Source organism: Camelina sativa, chromosome 11 (genome assembly GCF_030686135.1).
Source record: "Camelina sativa cultivar CO46 ecotype springtype chromosome 11, ASM3068613v1".
Taxonomy (NCBI): Eukaryota; Viridiplantae; Streptophyta; class Magnoliopsida; order Brassicales; family Brassicaceae; genus Camelina; species Camelina sativa.
The window spans coordinates 15,309,879-15,330,810 of NC_141890.1; the positions used below are offsets into that span (position 1 = coordinate 15,309,879).

At 33.6% G+C, this 20,932-nt stretch overlaps 1 protein-coding gene, 1 long non-coding RNA gene and 1 pseudogene across 6 annotated transcripts; 2 read left to right on the forward strand and 1 right to left on the reverse strand.

Annotated features, from left to right (window-relative positions):
• Positions 1-262: 262 nt before the first annotated feature.
• LOC104710007 (uncharacterized) lies at positions 263-3,459 on the forward strand (annotated as a pseudogene).
• Positions 3,460-7,498: 4,039 nt separating this feature from the next.
• On the forward strand, positions 7,499-15,915 carry LOC104732096 (disease resistance protein TAO1). 2 transcript variants are annotated; one of them, XM_087475265.1, is made up of 5 exons: positions 7,616-8,360; positions 11,228-12,338; positions 12,418-12,717; positions 13,391-14,078; positions 14,440-15,915. In XM_087475265.1, the coding sequence occupies exons 1-5, from the start codon at positions 7,756-7,758 to the stop codon at positions 14,481-14,483; spliced, it is 2,748 nt and encodes a 915-aa protein (XP_087331391.1). In that variant the 5' UTR covers positions 7,616-7,755; the 3' UTR covers positions 14,484-15,915. The 2 variants fall into 2 exon arrangements, with proteins under 2 accessions (XP_087331390.1, XP_087331391.1); XM_087475264.1 differs by having other exon boundaries at positions 7,499-8,360; positions 13,391-15,915.
• LOC104723594 (uncharacterized) lies at positions 13,070-20,333 on the reverse strand. 4 transcript variants are annotated; one of them, XR_015572429.1, is made up of 7 exons: positions 20,046-20,333; positions 19,840-19,864; positions 19,673-19,745; positions 19,369-19,442; positions 18,943-19,011; positions 18,442-18,543; positions 18,213-18,356 (listed from the first exon to the last, which is right to left on the reverse strand). It is a non-coding gene; the product is annotated as an uncharacterized LOC104723594 (long non-coding RNA). The 4 variants fall into 4 exon arrangements; XR_002034357.2 differs by lacking the exons at positions 18,213-18,356; positions 19,840-19,864; positions 20,046-20,333 and adding an exon at positions 13,070-15,915 and having other exon boundaries at positions 19,673-19,833; XR_015572430.1 differs by lacking the exons at positions 18,213-18,356; positions 19,840-19,864; positions 20,046-20,333 and adding an exon at positions 13,070-15,922 and having other exon boundaries at positions 19,673-19,833.
• Between the last annotated feature and the right edge of the window lie 599 nt (positions 20,334-20,932).

Here is a 20,932-nt window from a genome sequence, read left to right on the forward strand (position 1 = left end):
AGAGTACAATAGTTCTAGCGAACCATATATTGTTGATAGAGTAGAGGAACCTAGAACAGAAGTAGATTATGGTGTGGGTTCTCTTGAGATGGTGAATGATGCATATAGGGAAAATATGCAATCGATGGGTCAAAATGTTGATAGTTTAGAGGAGCCTAATGCAGAGGCACACAAGTTTTTTTCTATGTTGGACGCAGCTAAGCAGCCGTTATACGGAGGTTGTAGGGACGGTCATTCCGCTTTGTCATCTGCAAGCAGATTGATGACCATAAAGATGGACTATAATTTGGCTGAGGAATGTGTGGATGCGATAACTGATTTTGTGAAAGACATTTTGCCGGAAGATAATCATTTTCCAGGTACATATTACGAGATTCAGAAATTGGTCGCTGGTCTTGGTTTGCCTTATCAAATGATAGATGTATGCGAAGATAATTGCATGATCTATTGGAGAGAAGACGAAGATAGGACAAGGTGTCGATTTTGTCAAAAACCAAGATATCAGGATAGAATCGGTAGGGTTCCAGTTCCATATAAGAGGATGTGGTATTTACCGATCACCGAAAGGTTGAAGCAATTATATCAATCTGAGCGTACGACAGGTCCAATGAGATGGCACGCAGAACATAGATCAAACGGAGAGATTACACATCCTTCAGATGCGTAAGCATGGAGGCATTTCCAATCTGTGCATCCGGATTTTGCGTATGAGCGACGAAACGTGTACCTTGGATTATCTACAGATGGTTTCAACCCATTTGGAAAGCATGGAAGACAGTATTCGTTGTGGCCAGTAATCGTTACACCTTATAACTTACCACCATCTTTGTGCATGCGTCAAGAGTTTCTTTTCCTTTCGATTTTGGTTCCCGGTCCAAATCATCCAAAGAGGTCTCTTGATGTGTTTCTCCAACCGTTGATATATGAGTTGAAAATGTTATGGGATCATGGTGCTACAACATATGATGTATCAACCAAGAAGAATTTCCAGATGCGTACAGCACTTATGTGGACGATAAGTGACTTTCCAGCTTATGGGATGCTATCTGGATGGACAACTCATGGAAGGTTAGCGTGTCCATATTGTCAAGATAACACAGATGCGTTCCAGTTGAGGCATGGACGTAAAACGAGTTGGTTTGATTGCCATAGAAGATTTCTACCAGCTCGTCACCCTTACCGGCGTTCGCGGACATTGTTTAGAAAGAATAAGCAAGTGGTTGATGCACCACCTCCTGAGGTCGATGGACATAGTTTACTAGAACAGTTAAGAGATTTTGGAGCGGAGAGGACTACAGATTGTGGTGGTAATGGACATGTTGTTGTGTATGGTGCTGGTATCAATCACAATTGGCATAAACATAGTATCTTTTGGGTGTTGCCTTATTGGAAAGATCTTTTGTTAAAACATAATCTAGATGTCATGCACGTTGAGAAGAACGTCTTCGACAACCTCATGAACACTGTTCTAAATGTCCCGGGAAAGACTAAAGATAATTTGAAGTCTAGATTAGATTTGCCAGATATATGTGATTGCGAGGAGCTTCATGTACTAGAAAATGGGAGATGTCCAATCCCGATATTTCGGCTAGACACGCGCAAAAAGGAAGCGTTCTTCAACTGGATTACCCACGATGTCAAATTTCCTGATGGATACGCATCTAATTTGCATAATTGTGTTGATATGGCTGAAGGAAAGTTTACTGGGATGAAGAGCCATGATTATCATGTTGTGATGCAGCGACTTCTTCCATTTGCATTTGAGCATCTTTTACCCGACAATGTCCACCAAGCAATTGCAGGTACATTTCTAAATATTGCAATTTTTTATTTATTATATACTTTTTTTTATATATATACTTTTTTATTTATATATACAACCTCAACATTAAAAATTTAACTTATAGGTGTAGGTGCATTTTTTCGGGATTTATGCTCGAGAACACTTACTTTTGACGGTATTCGTAATTTGGAAGAAAACATACCAATGATCTTGTGCAATCTAGAGAAGATATTTCCCCCATCTTTTTTTGATGTTATGGAGCATCTCCCAATACACCTTCCGCGAGAAGCTAAACTTGGTGGTCCTGTTCAATATCGGTGGATGTATCCTTTTGAGCGGTATATGTTCCATCTGAAGAAGAAGGTGAAAAATTTAAGCAAAGTTGAAGGCTCTATTGTGGCACAAAGTATAAACGAAGAAGCGTCAAATTTTGCTGAATTTTACTTTCCTGCCCAAGTTCGTACAAAAAGACAACGTCCTACTCGTCATGATGATGGAGGCGAAATGGCTAGTTATTCGGTATACGTACCTAGCTTGTTTACCCAAGTTGGGAGACTCAGTGGGACACGAAAGAATCGCCAACTGTCGCAGCAAGAGTATACGCACTTACATATGTATATTCTCACTAATTGTGAGGATATTATGGAATATGAGAGGTACATTCTAAAATTAATATTAACAAAAACTTAAATTTATAAGTGCAAATCTTCTCAAATATTTTTTTTGTTTTTTTGTAATAGGATTTACATGGTGTTAATACGCTCTTACTACCCAAATTATACCGAGGCACAACTTGAGGAGCATAAGCTAAGAGATTTTGCGCCTTGGTTGAAATATTATGTAAGTGTTTTACTATTTTGGTTTAATATATATACAATAATTAAATATTGTTAATTTATTTAAATATTTAGGTTAACGATGAAAGCGAGAAAGGTCAAACATTTCCATCATGGCTAGTAGAGTTAGTAAACGGTCCCAACTACATTGCAACGTCTTCTCCAGGGTATTGCACGAGGGGATATGCATTTCGGATTCATGAAGAAGGAAGTAGGCGGAGACCAACCGATTCGGGTATATCATCTCATACAAGTGATGTTGTATATTATGGTGTCCTTAGAGAGATTTTAGAAGTACGCTATCCGGGGATGTTAAACTTGAGATGCGTTGTTCTCCTTTGTGATTGGTATGATCCTTACATCGATCGTGGTGTTAGAGTTGACCGATTTGGTGTTACGTCCGTTAACATAAGACGTAGATTGGTGAAATATGATCCGTTCATCCTTGCGTCACAGGCAGACCAAGTAAGTATTACATTATCCGTTTATTGAATAATTATTTAATAAATTTAGTTAACATAATTATTAACATAACATTATTTGTAACAGGTTTGCTACATTTGCTATCCTCGCGTTTCTAATGCTCCCGATACTTGGGTAACAGTTACGTAAATAAACCCAAGAGAAAGAATATATGGAGTTGCCGATCATGATCCTTTGCAACCTAGCGGAATTGGCTACATGGCCCCAGTTGAGCATTCTTTTGATGTTGACCTCGTGGTTGACTTCACCCAATTCACAGATGACAGAGTCGACTCTGAATCAGAAGATGAAATTGGAGAATTTGACGAAGATGATTCAGACTCAGCTTCTACCGATTACTCTTCTGATTCAGAATAGATTTTTTTAATTATTAACAATTGTAACTTTGAAGTACATGCGTAATAAAAATAAATATTTGCTTTCAATATTTGTAACAAATAAATATTTGCTTTCAAAATTTTTAGTAATAAATATTTGTAATAAATAAATATTTGCTTTCAAAATTTTTAGTAAAATAAATAAATGTAATTAACTTAATAATTAAATAAATCAATTAAAAATAAATGGTAAATTCCGTCGGTAATTTGGTCGGTAAAACAAATCCGTCGGTAATCCGTCAGAAATTACCGACGGATATCTAATTTTCATCGGGTTAGTAAAATTTTGGTCGGTTTTCCTTGTGCTGTCGGTAATCCGTCGGTTTTTACCGATGGATACTGACAGATTTCCGATGGAGTTTTGTAAAACCTCTAATTTTTGTTCTATAACGCACATATTTAATAAGACTATATAATCTTCAAAATCTTCAAAATTATATCTTCTTTTAAACTAAATAATCTTCTTTTAAACTAAAATCTTTAAAATTTGTGTTTTAAAAAAATGAATATGTTGTTTGCCTAAAGTACTAATAGAATGATATTATATCTTATGGGTAAATGTTTTTAAATTATCATTTTTTTTTTTATTTTTCATAATTTACTCATATTTCTCAAGAAAAATAATAAGAATAAGTGTTTTAATACCGTCGGAAAAGTATTATGTCGGTAATCCGTCGGTTTTTGTGACGGATTACCGACGGATTGCGAAATTTCCTCCAGGAACGAAATACAATTAAATTTTCGGTATCGCAGGGAATTAAATTTTTTATTGAATTCCGACGGATGTTCCGTCGGTAACATCGATAAAACCTAAGTCATTTCATCTTCTTTCTCGCATTCGTCGACATAACGCCAACTTCTCAAATCCTCTCTCTCGCTCTCGCAACCAAAATTCTGGCGACGAATCGGCTTCCAATCCGGCGACTTCCGGCGTCCAAACCAGCTGCTATTCTGGCGGCTTTCTTCCCTCATCCGGCGGCTTTCTTCCCTCCGGCGGATTTCACTACTTCGGCGGATTTCTCTACTCCGGCGGCTGTCTCTACTCCGGCGGATCTACTCTAGCGGCTCTCTTTAAAGAATGGCGTAAGTTCTCTCATTTTTTGTCATATTTCCTTAGTTTTTGTTAGTTTTTTAGGATTATGGTATATTTATTAGATTTTATGAAGATTTGGCTTTAGATTAATTTGAAGATTTAGAGTGTTAGATTTGTTAGAGTGTGATTTGTTAGACTGTGATTTGATGAATGATGAATTGGATTTCGTTTTTGTTTTTGTTAGGGTGTTAGATTTCGTTTTTTTTTTGATGATTTGGTTTTTGTTTAATTGTTTTATCTTGTTTTTTTTTCTAGAAATTTTTTTTTTGGTTGAAAGTTTAGTTATTTGTTATTATTGTAAAATATGTGTTAATGTTATAAATTATGTGTTAATTTAGTTTTTGAAGAAAAAAACTAAAAATGATTTTGTAAAAAAACTAAAAATGATTTTGGAAAAAAACTAAAAATGATTTTGGAAAAAAACTAATACTGTTATTTTTGGAAAAAACTAATTTTTGTGTTTTTGGTAAAACAATCATTTATGTTCTTTAATTAAACTAAAACTCTGGATTTATATTTCTTAATTATCAAACTCCAATCGTTTTTCAGCTTAAAATTTACCATCTTTTTGTGCCTCTGTTGTTTTTTTTCCCTATATTCATATAGGATCTAAATTTGTTTTTTTTTTCCAAAGAAACTATGGTTCTTATGTTGCAAACACATGTGGGAACCACGCTGCTGGAGAAGCTAGTTGTTCCCATTCACGTCATAGCCCCGTTCCAGATTCACAAGCTTCACAACATGCTCCCATGGAGATGACCATTGAAGATTTTGTTTCTCAACCTGGACGAGAACTTATCCCCCGCTTAGATCCTTATGGAGCTCCAAATACCACATGGTTTTGTGATTCGCATAATGGGATCACAAAATCTCTTTTGCGTATGATGTATGGAATCCTCAAAACACCATACGCAAAGTTTTCAGTGATGCCTTCGTCAGAACAAGAAATGTGGTTTAAGCAATTTGCGGTACAGTTTTCAACTTTATTACTTTAATTTTATAACATCGTTTTATAATATTTTTCTCATAATGCATTATCTTACTATTTTTTTAGCAAGATTTCACTTGGCATTCGGATATCACCAACAACGTTCGAAAAGAGTTTAAGAAGGCAGCTGCTAGACAATATTCTAAGATGTTGAATGAGTGGAAGCAAAAGTGGAAGAAAGGAAAGGTGCCAAAAGGGTTGAGCGATGATCTCTTCCAAGGTTTGATTCAATATTGGGGTGAAGTAAATACAGTTTCACTTTCCTCAAAATATTCTCAGAATAGAAGGAGCGACCGTGGCGGGTTGGGCATGGCAACCCACAACAATGGTCCAGTTAGCGTCTATACCCGACAACGCCAACTTGTAAGTTTTAAGATTTCGTATAGTTGTTATTTTTTATCATTAATAAGACAATCTTTATATAATTAAAATACTTCTTTTAGACTATTAGGGATGGTGTGGTACCAGACCATATTACTTTGATGGAGGATATGCATACCAACAAAAAGACCAAACAAATACAAGATGGTAGAGCTAAGCTGGTTGTTGAGAGTTCGAGGAGGCAGCAAGAGGAGATAATCAGTTCCCAACAATCTTCTGAAGGATCAGAGTCTACTGTTGAACTTGGAAGAGAGAAATTAAACGAGATTTTTTATGAGGTAATATTTGTTTTTTTTTTAAATTTGATTTTACTTTGTTTTGTTTTAAAATGTTTGAATAATTTTTAAAATGAATGTGTAGGAAACTGAAAAAAAACAAGGGACGGATTTTTGGATTTGGAAATCTCTCCCAACAAAGCCCGTTATCTCAATCAACGGGTTACTCATTTGCTCCCACACAAGAGTTCCAACAAGCTCTGCAAGAGAAGGATGCTCGGATTGCAGCATTGGAAAAGGAAATGGAAGAACAAAATGCGGAGAACAAAAGAAGGGACGAGGAGAACAAGAAGAGGGATGAGGATCTAGCAGCGTTCATGAGCGAGATGCGGGCAAGACATTCTGCCTTTTAGATTTCTGAACTCTAGCTTTGTTTTGTAAAATATTTATGTTTTCGGTTTTTAGAACATTTTTCATGTTTGTACGAAATAATATTTCCCTAAAATTTTTAAATATTATCATATAAGCATTTCTATTTTAACAAAAAATTTAGTATTAAAATTTGAATAATTATGCAATTTTTTAAAAAAATACAAAAAATACATCAGTCGGTAATCAGTCGGAAATGACGGACCTTTTCGAAGAAATCGGTCGGTAATCTGTCGGAAACGATGGATTTTTTCGAAACATTCCGTCGGTATTCTGTCGGAAATGACGGAGTTTTTCGAAAATCAATCGTGAAACCGTCGGTAGTTCCGTCTGTAATAGCGTCGGAAAATCCGTCGGTATTCGTGCTGTTGGAAACCCGTCGGTAAATATTTCGTCGGAAACCCGTCGGTACATAATCCGTCGGAAATCCGTCGGTAAGATATCCATCGGAAATCCGTCGGTATTTACCGACGGTTTACCGACTCAACATGTTTGTCGGTTATCCGTCGGTATTTGTCTTGTCGGAAATCAGTCGGTAATTGCCAACAGATTTCCGACGGATTTTTTTTTCCAACGCTCTAGAACCGACAGACATTTACGTTTGTAATTCGTCGGTAATCGTTGTTTCCGACGGAAAACTGACGGATATGCCTGTCGGTTTTATGCTGTTTTCTTGTAGTGGATGACATCATGGAGAAAGAACCAACGGTTGAAATCAACAACTTCCCGCATCTGCAAAAACAATTGAAGTAGTCTACTTGAAGTAGACTACTTCCATGATCATTGCTTGTGAATTTCCCGTTGCCTATTTGCATCAATAAATCTAATTTCATGACGAAAAAAAAAAAATCTAATTTCATGACTTGTTCCAAAGAAATAATGTCTTCGAATGATTGTTAAAGAAATTACTTTTCTACTTCTTTTTCCTAAAGAGAAATCTTTGAACGAAGCTTCCTCTCTTGCTAGTTGCGAAGACTCTTCAGTCAATGGGGTCAACGTCAGTAGAGAAACTTATCAAAAAAAAAAAAAAAAAAAAACATATTATGAGTCAATGTGTCAACGTTCTTTTGTAATGTATATACATAGTCTCCTTTGCAACTTGTCATCCTCCCCCACATAGCTCTCTTTAAGGATCTGTGATATTCATCATCTCTCTAGACATACTTGCTAATGGATTCTTCTTCTTTTTTCCTTACCACTGTTGTTGCTGCAACAATAGGCTTGTTCACGCTTTTTAAAAAACTCAGACTCCATCAAGAAGATGACAAAGAAACGTCATCACCACCTCCATCTCCTTCATCTCTTTCATCTCCTCCATCTCCTTTGAATCGCATCTGGACACACCATGTCTTTCCAAGCTTACGAGGGGAAGATGTCCGTAGAGACTTTCTTAGTCACATTCAAATGGAGTTTCAAAGAATGGGAATCACACCGTTTATTGATAATGAGATCAAGAGAGGAGAGTCCATCGGTCCTGAACTTATTCGGGCGATACAAGGATCCAAGATCGCAATTATCTTACTCTCGAGAAACTACGCTTCTTCGAGTTGGTGTCTTGACGAATTGGCAGAGATTATGAAGTGCAGGGAAGAACTGGGTCAAATGGTGATGGTTGTTTTCTATAAAGTGGATCCGTCTGATGTTAAAAAACTAACCGGAGAGTTTGGGAAAATATTCAAAAAAACTTGTGCCGGTAAAACAAAGCAGGACATTGGGAGATGGAGACAAGCTTTGGCAAAAGTAGCCACAATCGCCGGTTACCATTCAAACAGCTGGTTCGTTGATTTCTATTTCCATTTAAACTAATATCTAATCTTATACAATAAAAGAAGTTTTTTCTAATTTTGCTTAACAGTGTGATATTTGGCATTTTTTTTTTCTAACTTTGCTTAACAGTGACACATGTCATTCTAATTAATTATAAATTAAATATTCTATTTTTTTATTTGATTTTATTTTATTTGTATATTATGTGGTGTATAGTTTGTTAAAAAATATAATTGTTTTATAGTTTGTTTTTCTGAAATTTTTTTCAACATTGTTACAAAAAATATATATATTCCTTCCATTTTTTAGTTTTAGCATCTAATATATTTCATAACGAAATCATATACCATAGAACTTTTAAAAAAAATACTGATCAACCCAACTAAAAAATATAAACAAATTAAAACCAAATAAGAACAGAAAATGTTTCATATTTTTAAAGTAAAAACTGAAACCAAATTAATTTATGATAGACTAATTTAAAAATATATAAGATTTTCTAATATATATATATATATATATACATATATCATATTATATTCAATAATCATATATAATGTATTAAAGACACAACTCAAATTTGTATTTAATAGTGTTCTATAAGTTACAGTTTGACTGTCTTTAAAACATATGTACTAAAAAATTGGTATCATAACATAATTGTTTTATCTCCCCCATGAAATAACAGAAAACAATAGTTTCAAATTTAATTTATTGTTAATTATACTATTTATTTTAAAATAATTAGAAATAGAGACAATTTATTGAAGAAAAACATATTTATATTAAATTTGACACACTTTTATTTTCATGAATTTTATACAAAATTAGTTAGACTTAGCTTAGAGTATAAGATATTTGTTTTGTGATATCGTATCAATAAATTATTTTAAAATTGACTTATCATATTATAAAATTATTTGTTGTTAAGTATTACTTTTATATATGAAAATAAAATTAATATATAAGACAACATAATTTATCTATCAAAGTAAGGTCTTACATTTTTTTTCTTAGAATACGTATCAGATTTTTTTTCCAAAAAAAGAAATTATAAATTAATTAATTTATCTTAATTATTTAACGAACAGATAAAATTTAATTAACTTTGTTGTAACTAATTGTCCTATTACTATAAAATGGTTTCATACATTTTAAAATAAAAACTGAAACCAAATTAATTTATGATAGACTAATTTAAAAATATAAAAGATTTTCTAATATATAAAAAAACTCACAATATATTCAATAATCATATATATTGTATTAAAGACACTACTCAAATTTGTATTTAATAGTAATTTATAAGTTACAGTTTGATTGTCTTTAAAACATATGTACTAAAAAAACATAATGGTATCATAACATAATTGTTTTATCACCCTTTGATATAACAAAAAATAATAATTTCAAAAATTAATTTATTGTTAATTATACTATTTATATTAAAATGATTAGAAATAGAGACAATACATAGAAAATAAAAAAAATATATTAAATTTCACACAGTTTTTTTTTCAATGATTTTTTTATAAAATTGGTTAAACTTATATTATAAGATATTTGTTTTGTGATATCGTTTTAATAAATTATTTTAAAATTGACTTATCATATATAAAAATAATTTTTTGTTAACTATTACTAGTTAGATGATGAAAATAAAATTAATATATAGGACAACATAAAATTATCTATCAAAATAATTAAGTAAGATCTTATTTTTTTTCCTAGACTACTTATCAGTTTTTTATTTTTCTAAAAAAGAAAAAAATATAGGCTCCAACTGGTAACCAAAATTTAGAAAAAGAATGAAGAAGAATATGATATTCCTCTTTATTCCTCAAAATTTTTACCATTTACAAAGAATATTATTTCCTCATCATTATTCTACATTCCTCATAAAATGAGGAACACTAGACCAAAAATGTTCTTCCCCAAAATTGATGAGGAACAAATAGAACAAAAAAAAGAATAAATATTAAATTTCGTTTTTTATTTTAAAATAAATAAAAATTATGTTTATTAATAATATTTTAATTTTATAATACAATAATATTCATATTTTCACAGTATATTGGCAGAAAAATATACTTTATACAAAATTTCATATTAAATTAATTTGAAAGCTTTATTTGAAAATTGTATGAATAGTAAAATAAAATTAAAAAATGTGTATACCATGAATAAAAACTAAAAATATTTTAAATTATATTTTATTTTAAAATCAAATGTAAAATTTATTTTATATACATTAAAAATAGTATTAGTATTTTATTGACTGATTTATTTAATATTTAATATATTTTTAAAAATATTGTTATTATTTGGTTACCAGTTATTATTTTGTTCTTTTTCTGCATCTTTTCCTTTCATTCCTCAAAAATTGTTTATTCTGTTTCTCATTGTTCATTTTATTAATTTTCCTTTTGTTCCTCTAATGGTTACTAGTAGAAGCCATAATTTATCTTAACTATTTAACGAAAATACCATATATAGTTGACTTCGCTATAAGTAATGTTCTTATTAGTATAGTAACATACTGTTTAAATAATTTCAACAATATATTGTAATCAAAAATATTTAGTAATATGTACTTTAACTTTCCTTTTTCATGACCCTTCTATGAAACAATATATATATATATATATATTATAAATTGTAGTTGAACCGTAGTATTATGAATATTATTTTTCAAGACATATATTAACAATTACATCTGTAAGTTTCATATATTATTGAATAGAAACTTCATTTTTTAATTTTAAGTTAATACATACATAAACCACGCATCGTGTGGGCTACTTTGTAGTTGTATATATTTATAGCTTTTCTATAATTGTTTAATCGATGTAGTGATCTCTTATAATATTGTTAGGGATAATGAAGCGGCTATGATAAAACAAATCTCTACTGATATTTCCAACAAGTTGAATAATTCAGTATCATCAAGTGATTTGGACGAGTTGGTTGGTATGAGAGCTCATTTGGAGGAGATGGAACCATTGTTATGCCTAGAATCAGATGAAGTGAGGATGATTGGGCTTTGGGGTCCTTCTGGGATCGGGAAGACCACCATTGCTAGAGTTGTGTACAACAATCTCTCCAACAGTTTTCAACTGAGTGTCTTTATGGAATCTATCGAAGCAAAATATACAAGACCTTGTTCCGATGACTACAGTGCAAAGTTGCACTTACAACAGCAGTTTATGTCTCAAATAACCAACCAGGATGATATGAAGATTTCTCATTTGGGAGTTGTTCAAGACAGGCTAAAAGACAAGAAAGTCCTTGTTGTTCTTGATGGTGTGGACCAGTCGATGCAACTAGATGCCATGGCGAAAGAAACTTGGTGGTTTGGTCCTGGGAGTCGGATTATCATCACAAGTCAAGATCGAAAGCTTTTTAGGAGACATGGGATTAACCATATTTACCAAGTGGATTTTCCACCACCTAAGGAGGCTCTACAAATCTTGTGCACGTATGCTTTTGGTCAAAAGTTCCCTAAAGATGGTTTTGAAAAACTTGCTTGGGAAGTTACAGAACTTGCTGGTAAACTCCCTTTGGGTTTAAGGGTTATGGGCTCTTATTTTCGAGGAATGTCTAAGCGGGAGTGGGCAAAGGAACTACCAAGGTTAAGGACTAGCCTTCACGCCGATATTCAAAGCATTTTGAAGTTCAGTTATGATGCCTTAGATGACGAAAACAAATATATATTTCTTCATATAGCCTGCTTTTTTAATTATCAAGTGATTGAGAAAGTGGAAGAGCATCTTGCAGAGATGTTCTTGGATGTGAGGCACGGGTTTAACGTATTAGCAGAGAAATCTCTCATCTCTATAGATGATAGAAGTAGAATAACCATGCACAATCTGTTAGTCCAACTAGGTAGAGATATAGTTCGTAAACAGTTTGTTCGTGAGCCTGGACAACGCCTATATTTGGTTGATGCAAAAGAAATTTGTGAAATACTCACTGATGATGTACAAGTAAGTTTTGACATATCTCCCAACAAATCGAGTTTATTTGATAATGAAAATTCTCTTATTATTTGTGTTCCTTTTTCAGGCTAGTAGAAGTGTCATGGGCATAGATTTCAATTTTAGCACGATTAGGGTCAAGGAAAATTTCCAGATAAGTGAGAGAGCCTTTCAAGGAATGACTAATCTCCAATTCTTAAGATTATGGGGGGGTATGGAGGATACATTACATCTACCATGTGGTTTAGAGTATATGCCTCGAAAACTTCGATTACTAAAGTGGAAGTATTTTCCGATGACATGTTTGCCTCCTGTTTTCAACTCCGAGTTCCTGGTTGAAGTAGACTTGTGTTTCAGCAAACTTGAGAAGTTGTGGGAAGGAATTAAAGTAAGTATTTTTTTTTCTCTTAAAATTTAAATTAATTTCAAATAAACTGTTTTTTCTTAACATAGTTTTATTAAGAAAATTCTACATGATTAGTGTAGATATAACTACATGTTCTTAAATAAATTGACTGATCAAACTAGGGCTGGGCATTCGGGTAACCCATTCGGGTTCGGGTATTATCCATTCGGGTTCGGATAAACGGGTTTAGAAAAATAGAACCCATTGGGTATTTTTAGATATATGGATTCGGTTCGGTTTGGGTACTATCAGGTTCAGATCGGTTTGGATTACAAATTTTAGATATTTTGATTATTTTTGATATTTAGGTATAAAACTAAATGAAATATTCAAAATTATAATCATAATTTTGGGGTAATTGCATTATATTAATGATAAATATTATAAATATGTTTATATGTTCGGGTTTAATGGGTACCCAAACGGGTACCGGGTATTACCCGACCCTAACCCAAACCCACAAGTATTAGAAAATAGAACCCAATAGGATTTTATAGGCAAACCCGTACTCAACCCGAACCCGGTTTTTTGGGTCGGGTTCCGGATTGGGTATTCGGGTACGGATTTTATGCCCAGCCTAGATCAAACTGTACAATTTTTTTTTTTTTGATTAAGTGTAGATATACATACATGTTCTTATTATTTGTCTGTACAGCCGCTTCCAAATCTCAAGTGGATGGATATGACTTTTTCTAAAAACTTGGAGGAGCTTCCTGATCTCTCAACTGCCACCAAACTTATGGAATTGAATCTCGAATGTTGCTCCAGCCTGGTGAAGCTCCCCTCTACTATTGGGTGTACCAAAAATCTTCAGAAATTGGATCTTAGCTATTGCTCAAGTCTGATCAGTCTTCCCTCTACCATTGGGTATACCAAAAATCTTCAGGAATTGAATCTTAGCCATTGCTCAAGTCTGATCAGTCTCCCTTCTACTATTGGGTATACCAAAAATCTTCAGAAATTGGATCTTAGCCATTGCTCAAGTCTGATCAGTCTTCCCTCTACCATTGGGTATACCAAAAATCTTCAGGAATTGAATCTTAGCCATTGCTCAAGTCTGATCAGTCTCCCTTCTACTATTGGGTATACCAAAAATCTTCAGAAATTGGATCTTAGCCATTGCTCAAGTCTGATCAGTCTTCCCTCTACCATTGGGTATACCAAAAATCTTCAGGAATTGAATCTTAGCCATTGCTCAAGTCTGATCAGTCTCCCCTCTACTATTGGGTATACCAAAAATCTTCAGAAATTGGATCTTAGCCATTGCTCAAGTCTGGTCAGTCTTCCCTCTACCATTGGGTATACCAAAAATCTTCAGGAATTGAATCTTAGCCATTGCTCAAGTCTGATCAGTCTCCCTTCAACTATTGGGTATACCAAAAATCTTCAGGAATTGAGTCTTAGCCATTGCTCAAGTCTGATCAGTCTTCCCTCTACTATTGGGTATACCAAAAATCTTCAGGAATTGAATCTTAGCCATTGCTCAAGTCTGATCAGTCTCCCTTCAACTATTGGGTATACCAAAAATCTTCAGGAATTGAGTCTTAGCCATTACTCAAGTCTGATCAGTCTTCCCTCTACTATTGGGTATACCAAATATCTTCAGGAATTGAATCTTAGCCATTGCTCAAGTCTGATAAGTCTCCCTTCTACTATTGGGTATACCAAAAATCTTCATAAATTGGATCTTAACCATTGCTCAAGTCTGGTGGAGCTTACTTCCTCTGTTGGTAATCTCAGCAATCTAAAAGAATTGGATCTTAGCCATTGCTCAAGTCTGGTGGAGTTCTCTTCCTTGATTGGAAATGCCACTAATCTAGAGTTTTTGGACCTTAGGCATTGCTCAAGTCTGGTAAAGCTTCCCTTTTCTATTGGAAACCTTCAGAAGTTGCAGACTTTGAGTTTAGAAGGATGCTCTAAGCTAGAGTTTCTTCCGAACAACATCAATTTGGAATATCTCTACGCACTTAATCTCAAAGATTGCTTGCTGTTAAAAACTTTTCCTGAGATCTCCACAAACCTTAGGGTTCTCGATCTCACAGGAACTGCAATAGAAGAAGTCCCTTCATCAATAGAATCCTGGTCGTCTCGTCTCACTAAGCTGTGGATGTCGTACAGTGAAAGACTCAAGGAATATCCTCATGCTTTTGACATCATCACACACCTACACGTGAGTGACAAAGAAATACAAGAGCTTCCTCCATGGATCCAGAAATTCTCTCGTCTGTATACACTTAAGCTCTATCGTTGCAAAAAGCTGGTGTCATTCCCACAAATTTCCGATTCCATTGTACTCATAACTGCAGACGATTGTGAGTCCTTGGAAGAGCTTCCCTCATGTATCAACTCTCGTCTTAGCAGACTCTTGCTCACGGGATGCAGAAAGCTGGTATCACTCCCACAGATTCCAGATTCCCTCAGTAGAATATGTGCAGAAGATTGTGAGTCCCTGGAGAGACTAGATTGCTCATTTCAAAATCTGGATATTGATCGTCTCAAGTTTGATAAGTGCTTCAAATTGAATCAAGAAGCCAGAGACCTCATCATCCAGACACCGACTAGTGAATATGCGGTCTTACCCGGCAGAGAAGTGCCTGCATGCTTCACTCACCGATCTGTTACTGGAGGTTCTTTGATAATCGAGTTAAATGAGAAGCCTCTTCCTACATCCATGAGATTTAAAGCTTGCGTTTTGCTGGTTAATGAAGGTGTCCATCAAACTTGGTCTCCCGTTTGTGTTACGTGTTGTAAGAGCAACATGTCACTATCTCTCGTTTTAACAGAGCATCTGTACATATTTGAAGTCGAAATGGATGTGACTTCCAGCGAGCTTGTCTTTGAGTTCAAGGTCAACCAAAGGGCTTGGAAGATAGAACAATGCGGGGTACTCCAATTCTCGGAGGTCCCTTTGATGAATCATAAAAGTGACACACCCAGGCCCCGCCCAATCCTAAAGCAGCTGCTTTACGCCTTATAATATATACAAAAAATTTGGGCTAGATAACGAAGCAAATTCTTAGCTAAGTTGGTTATGTTGTACGAGAACATGTACCTTGACGCGGGTTTAATTCTCCAAATCGGCAGTTTTTGTATTTTTTTTAATTGTTTGTATCATATGTATAAAAAATGCTTCAGGCCTCGGTAATCCTAGGACCGGCCCTGGACACACCCTTGATGAAACTGCAGTCTATGCCAAAGTATTAGAGACCGTCACTACAATTCAAGAGCACAATGAGAGAAGCAAGAAGGTAATATATGTCACATTAGGAATTCTTCTTTAACTTTTTAATCTTGAACAACTATTATTGCTCCTTTAAACAAAATTATTTTAACTCATCATCTTGAGAAAGCATTTGAACTTTAAAGTCTATTGTATTATAACATCTAATCAAAAAATGTGAGAAATCTCTCTGGAATTTTTGTTTGATTTGATGACGACATAAGGACCAGTCCACAAATATTAAATTTCGAGAATCACCCTGAATCTGATTCTTTATGATAAAACCTTATATACGTTCTCAATACGTCAGAGTGACTTCAAATACTGTATGTAGTTTAAGAGCAGAACAATTACTTTGATTTGTTGATATGTTACTTCCAGATCAAGAGAGCACTTTTCAAAATTTGTCATTTCGCTCCCAAACATTGCAAACAATATGAGCCTATACCGACATACACTATCATCCTCTAATATGTTAAAACATAGGGAGATTTATTCAGATTTTATACATTTCAAGTAATATTACCAAACCATAAAAAACTATTTTTTATTACTAGGATATTTCAGGTATTTTCAAAATATCCAACATGTCCTTATTTTATGTTATAGGAAAAAATGTAATTACAAAAATATCATTCCCACGTCAGACGCCACGTCAGAAATCACTGACGTGTATTAAATAACTCAGTCGTAACGCATTACACAGGTAATGATGGCTGAGTTATTGTACGTTGCGGCTGATTTATGGAAAACACATTTGAGATACAGCGAACAGCTGACTTAGAGCATAACTCAGCCAAGCGTTACGGCTAACTTAATGAAATCTGGCTGAGTTTTCACACGATGGTTTAGTTGTCAAAAGTTTGGCTGAGTTATCACTACGACACGGCTGAATTAACTTTTTCCGGCTGGTTGAGTTATGAACAACGGCTGACTTATGAGATGTGGTTACGGCTGAGTTATGGTTAAGTTTTATAACTCAGCCGCCATGAGCTGACTTATCGGAAAACTCGGCCGTTTTACGGCTGAATTAGTAGTGAAAGATTAATTACTAGAATATCATTCAGTTACGGCTAATAATAAACGATACGGCTGAGTTACAAATTTTCAGTTGAGTTATGACATTAAGCGGCTGAATATGGCAGCCATTTTTTTGCTTTTTAATTAGTGTAATAGTATTCATGTTGCGGCTGAGTTATAATTTTGTTTGATGGCTGATTTAATTAGGCTGATTTACATGTTCGTTTGGTGGCTGACTTGCCACTTCAGACGCATCATCCATGTCAGCATTCCATGTCATCATCTTCTCCGGAAATACGAAACATCGTTCCTTCGATTCTTGTTCTTCAACTGGTTAAAAAGTGTTCTTCACCTTGTTCTTCCCCTTGTTTTTCTCCTTGTTCTTTACTTCTTACTTACACTCATTCTTATTAATTTCCTCATTCTTCTTCATTTTATTTCATGGATCCAGTTCCGGTAATTGTTGTTTCCGGTAATTAGGTAAAGAAACACAAATATGTATTTAAGCAACACGCATGTTCAAACAAGTTGGGCACAATGTGAAAACTTGTCAGATGTAGGATGTAGTATTGTTGTAATACATTTGTTTTATTTTGTGTAATAACTCAGCCGTCAAGCATTATAACTCAGCCATCATATTAATCGACGAGACCTTTCGTTTTTCGCTTTCAGATTATTTCTTGTGATAACTCAGCCACAATGCATTATAACTCAGCCGTCATATGAATCGACGAGGCCTTTTTGTTTTCCCGTGAATACTATAACTCAACCGTCAAGTCATATAAATCAGTTGTTTGCTTTCAGATTATTTCTTGTGATAACTCAGTCACAAAGTATTATAACTCAGCCGTCATATGAATCGACGAGATCTTTAGTTTTCCCGTAAATACTATAACTCAGCCATCACATACCGGAACTCGAAAACGAGGGTGGTTTAGACGGAAACGAACAAGACAGCGACGACGAAGAGATAGAGAGTGAGAGAGGATAGCGAGCGATGAAGGCGAGAGAGTAGAGAAAGACAGAGTATCGCCGGCGGAATTAGGGTTTGGCGACGAGAGAGAGAGTTTTTTTGTTTCGGGTTGTGAACAGTAAAAAACTTTTAGTTTCCCTCTCTTTTTATATAAAGAAGAAACTGTCAATTCTGGAAAAAAAATATGTCTAGTGACATGGATTATGGAAGATGATGTGTATTTTAATTTGTTGATGTGTATTTTTATTATTTTTCTAATCAAAATCGAAAAATAAACCCTAGTAGTAAATTATAATTACAAGCACTAAATATTTAAGCAATATTTAGAAAATATATACATATTAAGAATAAACTAATCCCTATATTAGTAAAAGAGAAGTACAACTTTCACATAGCCCGAAAATGCCCCTGTCGAAATTTGTATTAAGACAATTCATTAAGGTTATAGGTGACTTTTAAATATACTAAGTCAGGGTTTAAAATTAAAAATTACCCGGAAATGCAAAATTGGATATCCGATAGGAATTATTGAGGAACTTCTGTTTCGACCTTCCCTCACATACCAATGGGCTATGTTGGGCTTCCGAAAAAAAACCTGCAAATTAGAGAATGATTTTAGATAAGTCTACATTAGATTATCTATTAGATTATCTAAGATATCATTAAAGAGAGAAATACGGTATTCAATTTGATTGATATCAATCTTCTAATACATTGATTACGATATTCAAATAAAATTAATTAGACAGATATCAATCTTCTATGACTAATCCAAAATCTTACGAAACCGCATTTTGAGTTATGTGTTTCATTCCTAATTCATACTTCGAGATATTTTGAATCCTTAACTGCACCAACAAAATATATTACCTAATGAACTACTAAGATTTTTATCCCACATTCCCCGAATATACCATAAACTGATACCTAATGGAGACTATGTGAGATCTTCCTATAAATACGATCAGCATAATCAAATCGAAAATCACCATACCTTCTTTACTTTCTCCTTTCTTCTTTCAAACCATCTCCAATGGCTGCCGCTCCCGTGCCTATCACAGACCTGCAGTCCATTAAACCATTCAGAACAGGATGGAGAATTCAAGTGAAAATCATTCATTCTTGGAAGCAAAACACTGTCTTTTCAGGAGAGACCATTGAAATGGTTCTAGCGGATATTTCAGTAAGCTTACCAAACTCTTTACTATAATTTACCATTCAAATCTACTGTTATCTATTGTTACTGTTTTGAAGTTTAATATCTTTCCCTTCAAGTCTCAAATAAATGACAAAGAATAAGTTCTTATAGATTTAGTCATTATTTATAAAAAAACACAAACTAATCTTTCATTTTCAAGCAATCAAAGGAACAAGAAGCATAGGAAACATATTATTAATAAACAAACAGATTAGGACATACCTTCAATTTTTGCTCTGCTAAAACTTATCCTCTATTATCAATAACTCTTCCGCCAAAAAACGTAAAACAATGTCCTGATATTGAATCAAAAGAAAAACCTCCACCTGGTCAGTATATTACCAATTATTCACATATTACATTTTCTAATTCTTTCAATTCAATACGAAGCCACAAAACAATTATCTTAATGTACTTCTTTCACGATTATTTGCACATTAACAAAAAACTTAGTAATAGAGAGTTCACAATTTGGAAAGTTCAGAAATTAAAACCAAAAATTAAAAACTTTAAAAATTAAGCTTACTGTTTATGGCTTCATGTCCTTTCACTCTATTGTAATAACCTGGGTTACAGGAAAGTACATCTTATTTGATTTCCTGGATTAAATTGCAAAAGAAATTAATCAGTAAGGATATATTTTTCCAAATAAAACAAGCAAACACGTTTTTAAGAAACAACTACTTATCTTACGGATATTATGATGTCTTCACATGTACTGCATAAAATACAGGAAACATGTCAACTAATCAAATACGGTAATGATATATACTATTTATAATATTAGCAATTATCCTTTTGAAAACTGAATTGGAGATATAGAACCGTACAGAAAGACTATAGACATGTAAAGTCGACAAAATATAAAGAATATTGAATCATAATATCTAGCAACTTACCAATCCAATTGAGTTGATAAATTGGGTCGCTTAACTCATGGATCAAAACTGAATCATCCGATTGATAGCACCATCATCTCCATAGACAACCCCAATTGATTCGACTAATCAGAGCTTCTCTCTTTTTACGATTTTAAAGTTTTCTCTTGAAGATCCGGTGGATTGAAGAAGTATTGAATTTGATTTTACCCTGTTTTCTGAAAAATTGGTCGTGAGTAGATGGAGAAGAAAAGATTGATCGATTACAAAATGGAGATGAAACGATGGAATATGAGAAATTGGGTACAATAATTGTTTAACAAACCTACCACTTTCCAGATAATAAGATAGCTGTTTTAAAAAAACCTTAAAGAAAGCCCACCGAAAACCACATCATAAATGTCCAAAAAAAGTTAAACACAGACCCAAATTTGTTGGTGGACCAATTTAAAATACAGCCCAATTCAATTACTCACAAAATTGAATACATTTTACAAAACCACATTTAAAAGTGATAAAGTAAAAGTAATTATATACACTATGGTGAGAACATTGGCGAATAGATTTCGCATGTATACGATGCGTAAAAAAATAAATACATATTACTATTATGATGTTGTTTCGTATTAATAAAGACAAACATGTGAATTAATATTTCAGTAATCGTGTTTCCAAAACCATGTGTTAAGTAAAATGTTCTTTTATTCTATTTATATCTTATCACATGTTTGTGTTTATTAACATCTTTGTTCCTTTTGATTGTATACCATCCTTTTAAACAAATGGTATACAAAATCTACAAGTCTCACAAAGAAAGTTTTGTTTAAATTAATTATTTCTAAAAAAAATAGTGACAAATTTGACAAACATAGACAATATAATAAAGAGATACTATAACATCTTTTAAA

Bases quoted from the DNA above. Each gene is read 5' to 3' on its own strand.
- LOC104732096 (XM_087475264.1), top strand. From the start codon at position 7,756: ATGGATTCTTCTTCTTTTTTCCTTACCACTGTTGTTGCTGCAACAATA. The intron at 12,339-12,417 runs GTAAGTTTTGAC...TTCCTTTTTCAG, and splicing joins TACTCACTGATGATGTACAA to GCTAGTAGAAGTGTCATGGG. The intron at 12,718-13,390 runs GTAAGTATTTTT...TTGTCTGTACAG, and splicing joins AGTTGTGGGAAGGAATTAAA to CCGCTTCCAAATCTCAAGTG.